This window comes from Strix uralensis, chromosome 5 (genome assembly GCF_047716275.1).
Source record: "Strix uralensis isolate ZFMK-TIS-50842 chromosome 5, bStrUra1, whole genome shotgun sequence".
NCBI classification, from domain to species: domain Eukaryota; kingdom Metazoa; phylum Chordata; class Aves; order Strigiformes; family Strigidae; genus Strix; species Strix uralensis.
In genome coordinates this window covers 562,960-572,105 of record NC_133976.1, presented here as the reverse complement: position 1 = coordinate 572,105, position 9,146 = coordinate 562,960, and the positions used below count along the sequence as shown (strand labels likewise).

Below are 9,146 nucleotides of genomic sequence, written 5' to 3'. Positions count from 1 at the left end.
CCGACACGGACCTGAGCCGAGCCTAGCTGAGCCGAGCCGGACTCCAGCCCCGGCCCCCGCCCAGGTACGGCCGGGACACCCCCGGGGCGGGGGGGGACCCCGCACCGACCCCGCGGGCTGCGGGACGGGACGGGACGGGGCAGGGAGCGACCGGGGGGGGCAGCGGGCGGGCTGGAGCCGAGCTTAGCCCCGAGCCCAGTCCCGGGCCCGGCCCAGCCCCCGCCCAGCCCCCGCCCAGCCCCCGGCCCCTCTCCTCTCCCCGCAGCCCCCGGAGCCGCTGCCCCGGCCCGGCCCCGCCATGAGAGCCCCGGCCCCGGTTGCGCTGGGTTGCATCAGCTTGGTGCTGTGTCTGCTGGAGCTGCCCGCCTGCCTGCCCCTGCCCGACGGCCGCGCGCCCAAGCGCAGGTGAGCCGGGACCCCGCGCCCCTGCCCGCCCCCCTGCCCGCCCCCCTGTGCAGATACGGGCAGGGGGGGCTCCGCCTGGGATGGCTCTGTGCCCCCCCCTGCCCGCACCCCCTGCCCGCACCCCCTGCCCGCCCCTGCCCGATGGCCACTTGCCCAAGCGCAGGCGAGCCGGGACCCCGCACCCCCTGCCCGCCCCCCTGCCTGCACCCCCATGCGGATACGGGCAGGGGGGCTCTGCCTGCGGTGGCTCTGTGCCCCCCCCCCCCCCCCCCCCGCCCGGGACGCACCCCCTGCCCCAGTGGGGGGCTCGGTGCCCACCGCCGGGCCGTGCCCACGGGGCAGCCCGTGTCCATCTGTCCCGCCGCCCGCTCCCCCTGACCCCCTCGGGGTTCCCCCTCCCGGGGGGGGCTCTGGAGAGCAAGGGCTGCACAGAGGGGTCAGGCCGGGGGGGTCCCCGGGGCACCATCACCCCCACCCCCCCGGACCCCAGGTCTGTCTTTGTTGCGTGTCCCTGTGGCACCGGTGGGGGCCCGGGGCTGGAGGGTCCCCGAACACCCCCCCCCCTCCTGCACCTCATCCAGCTGGGAATGGGGGAACGGCGCTGGGAGGGGGCGGGGTGCGGGTTCTGGGGGGGGGGCACAGGGGCCAGGGTGGTACCTGTGTGCAGGGCAAGGGGGGGGTGAGGGTCGGGCAGGGTTTTGGCACAGGCCGTGATGGAGAGTGAGTGTGCAAGAACCTGCGTGTGCGAGGCGCAAGGCGAGGGGGCCCCGGGGGTGCCCGGGGGGTGCCAGGATCCCCTCCCGAGGGGCGGGAGGGAACCTCCTGCGGGCACCGCGTGTGTGCGTGCGTGTGTGTGTGTGCACACGCGTGTGTGCGTGCACGGGCTCTGCGTGTGCATGTCGCTGCTTGAGGAGCGGGTTTGGGCCGTGCCCAGCGCCGTGGGAAGCCTGTGTCTGGCTGCGGAGGGATCTGTGAGGGGCGCCCCCCCGCCTGCCCCCCTGCCCACCCGATGCCTCCGGCAGCGCCAGCGCCGCTCCGAGGGGACCGTGCGAGGGGCCACGTCCCGCCGGGGGGGTCCCGGGGTGCCCAGGCACGGGCTGGGGAGCTCCTGTCATGGCTGCGGGGTGGTGTGGGCCTGGGAGGGGGGGGGCAGAGGCATGGGGGGGTCTGTGTCAATGTGGGGTGTCCTCAGGCCGGACCCTCCCCCCCCCCCCCCCGCCCCCAGGAGCCCGCAGCCCAGGCGTGGGTGCCCGCAGCCGGGGAGCGTGGGTGCAAAGGCCGTGGGAACGGGGCGGGGGGGGGGCCGGGAGCTGAGGTTGGGGGGGGGGGGGCTGGGGGGGCGCCGGGTCGGTGGGCACCCCTCGGCGAGGGGAGCGGGGCGGCAGCGGTTCCCAGGGGAGCTCGGCCGGGGTGGGCACGCAGGGACGGGGCAGGAGGCAAGCGCGGGGATGGGGGGGGCGTGGGGACTGCTGGCCTTGGGGACACTCGCGGAGGGAAGGGACCCGGTGGCACAGCCCGGCGAGCCACGGCCCGCGAGGCCACCGGGGCTTCCGGGCACCGGCCGCCCTCGGTAAACACGTCCCGGGACGGGAAGGGGCAGCGGGCCCTCGCCGGCCCCCCCCGGGGCTTCCCGTCCCCGCAGGCCCGGAGGAATTTGGCCTCTGTCCCCCGCGGCCGGTGGCCAAGCGGTGTCTGGCCTCGAGCCGGCGGGGCCGGGGTGTGCCGAGAGCCCCCGGCGGGGACGGACCGGGGGGTGTGAGCGGGGGGTCACGGCACCGGGGGTGTGCGCAGGGCTGGGGGCGCGGTGGGAGCACGTGTGTGTGCGGGGACACGCGTGTGTGCAGGGGCTATAATGTCTGTGCAGGGACACGCCTGTGCCTACATGTGTGCGGTGACATGCGTGTGCCTGCATGTGTGCAGAGGCCGTAGTGTGTGTGGGGACACGCATGTGCCTGAGCACGTGCAGGGACACACGTGTGTGCCTCTGTGCAGGGGTTAGAGTGTGTGCAGGGACACACGTGTGCCTGTGTGTGTGTGGGGACATGTGTGTGCAGGGGCTATAGTGTCTGAGACATGTGTGTGCCTGCGTGTGTGCAGGGACACATGTGTGCCTACATGTGTGTGGGAACATGCGTGTGCCTGCGTGTGTAGGGGCTAGAGTGTGTGTGGGGACATGTGTGTGCCTACGTGTGTGGGGACACACGTGTGCCTGTGCAGGGGTTATGGTGTGTGCAGGGATACATGTGTCTGCAGGGGCCGTAGTGTGTGCAGGGACACACGTGTGCCTGCGTGTGCAGGGGTTACACAGCGTGTGCATGTGTGCACATGCTGGGACATGCGTGTGCTGACATCTCGGGGGTCAGCGCGTGTGTGTCTGCACCCCCCGGGCCATGGGTGCTCCCACGTGCAGGAGTGAGTGTCTGTATGTGTGCGGGGACATGCGTGTGCCTGCGTGTACGAGGGGAACCGGGTGTGTTTGCAGGGGGGGTGTGTGTTTGCGGGGGTAGGGGTGGGGGTGCACAGCGGGTGCCGCTGTGTGGTGCCACTGCGCAGGGGTCCCGCCACGTGTCATCCCCGCCCCCCCCACCCCGCAGCCACCCTGGGGCCACCATGTGCCCCCCCAACCCCCCACTGCTGCTGTGGGGTCACCGGCTCCTCCGCGGCCAGACTGGGGGGGTCCCCATTTGCGCACCCGGGGGGTGTCCTGGGTGGGGGGGCAGCAGGGTCAGGGGTCCCCCCCCCCCACCCCAGGGAGCCTGGGGACACCGGGGACCCTGCACAGGCTTGTGGGGCTGGCGGGGGGAGCATGGGGATGGGGGGTCCCCTCTGCCCAGGGAGCCCCGAGGGATGGGGGGGCTACAGGGGAGGCCACGGGGGTTGGGGTGGGAAGGGGCTGCAGCAGGACAACGCAGCGGCGAGTACGTGTGCGGCTGCAGGTACCGGCTTCCCCTTCCTCCTCCTCCTCCTCCTCCTCCTCTTCCTCCTCCTCCTCCTCCTCCTCTTCCTCGTGGCTCGACAGGCCCAGGGAGGTGCCCCAGCCGCTCCCCCCCGGCCCCCCAAACCCCACCTCGTGCCCCCCGCCCGCGGTGCGGCGGCTCTGCCCGCTGACCCCGCTGCTGTTCTCTCGCAGGGACCCCCCGGACCGGAGCCCCCCCCCAGCCTCGCTCCCCGGGGCCCACGCGGGACCGCAGCCCCCCCCTGCGCTGCCGCAGCCCGCCGGCCACCCTCACCACCGACCGCTGGGCCCACGCCTCGGCCCGAAGCTCGCCCCCCGCCACGGAGCCCGGCTCGCCCCCCGCCACAGACTGCTCGCCCCCCACCACGGTGCCCGTTGGGGTCCCGGTCACGGCCCCCGGCCCCTGCGGGGCCGCCGGCACGCGCACCTGCTGCGGGTGGGCTGTGTCCTCGGCACCTGCCAGGTCCAGAACCTGAGCCACCGCCTCTGGCAACTGATGGGCCAGTCGGGGCGTCAGGACTCGTCCCCCATGAACCCCAACAGCCCCCACAGCTACGGCTGAGGTGGGGGGGGGGGGTTGGTCACTGCACCTGGCCCCGCGCTCCCCCCCCACTCCGGCCCTGCCCCGCGGGACCCCCCCACTAAAGCGCTTCCAGAGTCAGACGTGGCTGGGCTCCCTCCTGCACCTTTCTGGGGGTGCTGGGTGCCCCCCCTGCGCCGGGCAGAGCCCGGCCATGGCCCCACCAGGGACACGGGGCCGATGGGAGCAGCCCTGCAGAGGGGGGGTCCCGCGCTGGCACCAACTGGAGCCCCGCAGAGCAAAGAGGACGGTGGCCCGTGGTGGCCCGTGGTGGCCGGGGCTGTTGTCGGCGGGTCCAAGGGGCGCTGGGGGATCCTGCTGACCGCAGCAGCGCCGGCGCCTTGTGCAAGAGCCGGGGGGGGCCAAGCCCCTGGCCACGCTCCCGCCTGACTCAGCACCTCAGCACCCTGCCCCAGCCCCGCTGCAGCACCCCACGGCACCCTACGGCCCCGCTGCAGCACCCCACAGCCCCACTGCAGCACCCCACGGCACCCCACAGCCCTGCTGCAGCACCCTACAGTACTGCTGCAGCACCCCACAGCACCCCATGGCCCCACTGTGGCACCCCACGGCAATCCACAGCACCCCACAACACCCCATGGCTACGTGAGGGGGGGTCCCGCAAGACCAGGGTGTGGGGACCCCGCTCCAGCCCAGCTCCCTCAGCACCTTCCCCACGCGGGGGTCCTGGCTTGACACCTCGGGGGGGCCCTTCCCCGGGTGGAGGCTGGGGTGCTGCAGGGGGTCCTGTACTCCTCAGAGGTGGTGCTGCCCCCCCCCCCCACCCCCCAGGGACATGGGAACCGGGTGCTGGGGGGTGGCGAGTTGTCCCCAAGCACAGGGAGCAGGGGAAAGGCCGGGGTCCCGCACCCCGCTCCTGTCCCCTCCTGCCCCCCCCCGTGCGGCCTTGGCCACTCGTGGGCAGGCTGGGGGTGACCCCTGGCCCCTCCAGGGACAAGTCGTGCCCCCGTGGGCTCAGTGGCGGACAGGATGGTAGGGGGTGGTGGCCTGCAGACATGGGACCCTGGGGATCCTGTCACCTCATGCCGTGAGTGTCGGTGTGACCCCCGGTGTGGCCCCAGTCACCGCACCGGTCCCCCCATCCCGGGCGTTCTTGGGGGACACACACGGATCCAGCGCTCCATGGGGAGGGGGCGCCAGGGGACCCCGGCCCGTTGGCACCATGATCCCTCCTGCCAGGACCCTCCTCCATCCCGGGAGCACCCACATCCCCCCCCTTGGGCCCCCCCTGCCCTCAGCACCCTTGTCCCTCCTGGGAGCAACTTCATCAGCCCCCCCAGGAGCACCCCATCACCCCCATCCCCCCGATCACCCCATTCCCCCAGAGCACCCCCATCCTCAGGAGCCCCCCAGCCCCCCCCAGGAGCAACCATCCTGTAGCAGCAGTGGGTGAGGGTGGGGGGAGCACCCCTGGGTGCCCGAGGACTTTGCCCCCCCCCATCCCTTGGGTGCCCCCCAGGCTGCAGCAGGGCCCCGCTGGGTGCCGGGGCCAGATCCTGCCCCACAGCAGCACCGGAGCTGGGCCGGGGGGGGGGGGCATCGCTGTGCGGAGCACCCCCCCTCCTCTGCTCGAGCAAAAAATCTGATTTTGTGTAGAATAAAGCGTGTGAGGAGGGGTCACGTCTGGTGGTGGGGCCGGGCGGCGTTCCCGGGGGGGGGCACGGGTGGGCGAGGGGCTGCTGCCGGCAGGGCACGGGCATGCGGATCCCACGGCCACCCGATGGCACCCACGCTGTGTGGGGCTGGTGGGGCTGGGCAGGAGGAGGAGGAGGAGGAGGAAGCTCAAGGGGAGACATGTCAGGGGCTCCCATGGAGGCTGCACCCCCAGTACCCCCAGTACCCCCAGGCACTGTGCCTGCTCCTGCCTCTGCCCCGGCACCCAGGAACCGCAGGGGAACAGGAGTGACCTGGCCATGGCACGGCACGGCTCGGCACGATGAACAACGTGGCACGGCACGGCTTGGGTTGGCACAGCACAACACGGCATGGCACGGCCTGGCACGGCATGACGCACAACATGGCACGGCACGGCACAGCATGACACACAACATGGCACGGCATGGCCTGGCATGGCACAGCACAGCATGGCATGACGCACACCATGGCATGGCGTGGCACAGCGTGACACACGTGACACGGCACGGCACAGCACGACGCACACCATGGCACGGCTCAGCTCGGCTCGGCTCGGGGGTGCATCACCACAGGCCCCGGGGCCTGCACCAGCTGTGACCCCACCCCCCGGCAGGACCCCGTGGCCCGTTGCCCCCGTGAGGAGCCCAGGGCCACCATCGGCCGCCCCATGGTTGGGCTCTGCGGATCGGGGGGTCCCCAGCTGGGGTGGGCTGCAGCGTGGGGTACCCCGCTGGGAGACCCAGGCCAGGCTCCCCACCAGCCCCCGCCCCCCCTCGGGGAGCAGAAGCCCCCCCCTGAGCCCATGGGCTCAACCATTAACCGGGGGCTGGTTAACTGGTGACCGATTGCCCCCACAGGGATAAAACTGGGGGGGGCCGGCAGCTGCCCCACAGCCCCCCCAACCATGAGGAGCCTCCAGGCGGTGAGTACAGGCAGGGGGGACCCAGTGCCCCACACCTGGGGGGGGGTGTCAGACCCCCACATCACCCCCCCACACCGGGGGGTCAGACTCCCCCCAGCATCTCCGCATGCATGGGAGTGCAGCCCCTCCCCGATCCCCCCCCCCCAACCCGTGGGGCCCAGCCCCACAAGTGTCACACACACACACACCCCCCCCCGTGGGGCCTGTGCCGACAGGGAGCAGCCCTTGGGACCCCCCCCCCAAAACTCTGTGGGGTGGGGGGCTCACAGCTCAGCACCGTTGCTTTTTTTTGGGAGGGGGAGGAGATCCCCTGGTGATGTCCCCCCTATGTGGGGGGGGGGCAGCCCCATGGGGAACGCTCGCCCATCCCCCCCCCCCCAAGCCCAGGGGTCTGTGGGTGCGGAGGAGGGCCGGGGCGGGTCGAGTCAGGGCCCCCTCAGGGCAGACACTGCCCCGGGGTGTTCCCACCCCCCGCGGGGCAGGATCGGGCCCCGCTGACCCCCCCCCGGCCCCTCTCGCCGCAGGACGCCGCCGCCTCCCCCGTGGGGCCCGAGTCTGGCGGGGGCGGGCCCGAGTACCGGAACTACCGGGTGAGCACGGGGGGGCCCCCCCAGGGTAATAGCGGGGGGTCCCCTACCCCAGGGGGGGTGGGGTGGGGGTCCTGCCGCCGGGGGGGGGGGGAATGTTGGGGCGTGTGCCCCCCCCTACCCCAGCGGGTCCCCCCTGAGCCAGCCGCTGCGCCGCAGGGGGGGCCGCTGCTGGACCGTGTGTACCGCACGTACCGGCTGATGCACACCCACCAAACCGTCGAGTTTGTCCGAAAAAAGGTGTGACCCCCTCCCCGGGCCCCCCCCACAGCGGGGGACACCCTCCCCATCCCACATCATCCCACCTTAGTGCCCCATCCCAGCCCGCTTACGGGGCTCCCCCACACTCTGGGGAGGGCCCTGATGGGTTTTGAGATGGCAGCATGAGTTGGGGGGGGTGTTGCCCCCCCCCAGCACGCCGTGTGTCCCCCCCCAGCGTGCCCAGTATGGGGGGTGCTCCCTGCGCAAGATGGCCGTCATGGAGGCGCTGGGGCTGCTGGACGCGCTGGTGGACGAGTCGGACCCCGACGTGGATTTCCCCAACTCCTACCACGCGTTCCAAACCGCCGAGGGCATCCGCCGGGAGCACCCCGACAAAGGTGGGGCACCCCACACCTCCCCGTGACGTTGGGACCCCCAAGTCCCACGATGGGGGGGTGACAGCTCCCCAACTTGCCCCCCCACCCCAGACTGGTTCCACCTCGTGGGGTTGCTGCACGACCTGGGGAAGGTCCTGGCGCTGTTTGGGGAGCCCCAGGTGAGTGGGATGGGGGGTGGGGGATCCCCCTTTTTTGGGGATTCCTCCCCCCACACCCCAAGCAGCGGGACACCCATCGCACCCCCCCCTGCAGTGGGCCGTGGTGGGGGACACCTTCCCCGTGGGCTGCAAGGTGCAGAAATCTGTGGTTTTTTGGGATTCCACCTTCCACGACAACCCCGACACCGGAGACCCCCGGTACAGGTGAGGCTGGACCCCCCCGCGGGGGTGCTGGGACCCCCCCAGCCCATGTCACAGCTGGGGAAGGCACTGGGGGGGGCCCAGCCATGAGCCCCCCGACCCGGCTCCGTCCCCAGCACTGAGTTCGGGATGTACCAACCCCGCTGCGGCCTGGACAACGTCCTCATGTCCTGGGGACATGATGGTAAGAGCCGGGGGGGGGCCGCCGAGGGCCCCCCCTCCTCGCGGCAGGGCCCTTCACCCCCAAACAGGGCACTGATGTGCTGGGGATGGCTGTGCCTGGTTCCCCCCCCCAACCCCCTTTGCTGGGGGATTCAGGCCTGGAGCCTTTTGCATGAGGTTGGGGGGTGGCAGCCTCAGGTGGGGGGGGCAGTTTCACCCGGGAGGGCGGCTGCAGCTCTCGGGGTGCCCCTGTGTGCCCCCCCCTCTCTCCCCAGAGTACATGTACAGAGTCATGAAGTTCAACAACTTTGCCCTGCCCGAGGAGGTGAGGGGTTGGGGCGGGGGGGGCGACCCCCGAGGGGCTATGGGGAGGGTTTGGGGGCCCCCCCGAATTGGGCTGGCATGTGTCCCCCCCTGCTCCCCCCCCCCAGGCTTTCTACATGGTCCGCTTCCACTCCTTCTACCCCTGGCACACGCACGGGGACTACCTGCACCTCTGCACCGAGGAGGACCTCCGCATGCTGCCCTGGGTGCGGGAGCTCAAGTGCGTGGTCTGGGGGGGGACAGACACACACAGGGACAAGGAGGGGTCACACAGGAACAGGGGGGGCTTGGCCGAGCCCCCCCCCGGGGCCAGCAGCCCCCCAGCATTGACCCACCCTCCTCGCTCCTGCAGCAAGTTCGACCTCTACACCAAGCAGGAGGAGCTGCCCGATGTGCAGCAGCTCCGCGGTTACTACCAGTCGCTGATCGACAAGTACTGCCCGGGGCAGCTCTGCTGGTGAGGGGGAACCCCCCCCGAGACCCCGGACTCCCCCCCAGCACCCCACGCTCTACCCCGGCTCCCACCACTGTGGGGCTCCACAATAAACCTGCTTGTCTCGCACCCCCAGTGCCGGTTGCAGCCCCCTGGGGGGACT

At 72.3% G+C, this 9,146-nt stretch overlaps 2 protein-coding genes across 2 annotated transcripts; both read left to right on the top strand.

The window, feature by feature from the left end:
* ADM2 (adrenomedullin 2) lies at positions 1 to 5,582 on the top strand. The gene is made up of 3 exons (XM_074869571.1): positions 1 to 64; positions 266 to 405; positions 3,536 to 5,582. Exons 2-3 carry the CDS (start codon positions 299 to 301, stop codon positions 3,921 to 3,923), a joined length of 495 nt encoding a protein of 164 aa, XP_074725672.1. The 5' UTR covers positions 1 to 64; positions 266 to 298; the 3' UTR covers positions 3,924 to 5,582.
* Positions 5,583 to 5,686: 104 nt separating this feature from the next.
* On the top strand, positions 5,687 to 9,112 carry MIOX (myo-inositol oxygenase). The gene is made up of 11 exons (XM_074869568.1): positions 5,687 to 6,302; positions 6,455 to 6,519; positions 7,044 to 7,109; positions 7,266 to 7,346; positions 7,543 to 7,705; positions 7,796 to 7,863; positions 7,958 to 8,067; positions 8,181 to 8,248; positions 8,502 to 8,551; positions 8,658 to 8,770; positions 8,903 to 9,112. The coding sequence occupies exons 1-11, from the start codon at positions 6,125 to 6,127 to the stop codon at positions 9,009 to 9,011; spliced, it is 1,071 nt and encodes a 356-aa protein (XP_074725669.1). The 5' UTR covers positions 5,687 to 6,124; the 3' UTR covers positions 9,012 to 9,112.
* The last annotated feature ends 34 nt before the right edge of the window (positions 9,113 to 9,146 follow it).

What these genes read in the sequence shown, in the direction of transcription:
- MIOX (XM_074869568.1), top strand. Translation starts at nt 6,125, where the DNA reads ATGGCACGGCTCAGCTCGGCTCGGCTCGGGGGTGCATCACCACAGGCC. An exon ending in CCATGAGGAGCCTCCAGGCG is followed by an intron (nt 6,520 to 7,043) that starts GTGAGTACAGGC and finishes CTCTCGCCGCAG; the next exon opens with GACGCCGCCGCCTCCCCCGT. An exon ending in ACCGGAGACCCCCGGTACAG is followed by an intron (nt 8,068 to 8,180) that starts GTGAGGCTGGAC and finishes CTCCGTCCCCAG; the next exon opens with CACTGAGTTCGGGATGTACC.
- ADM2 (XM_074869571.1), top strand. Translation starts at nt 299, where the DNA reads ATGAGAGCCCCGGCCCCGGTTGCGCTGGGTTGCATCAGCTTGGTGCTG. An exon ending in GGCCGCGCGCCCAAGCGCAG is followed by an intron (nt 406 to 3,535) that starts GTGAGCCGGGAC and finishes GTTCTCTCGCAG; the next exon opens with GGACCCCCCGGACCGGAGCC.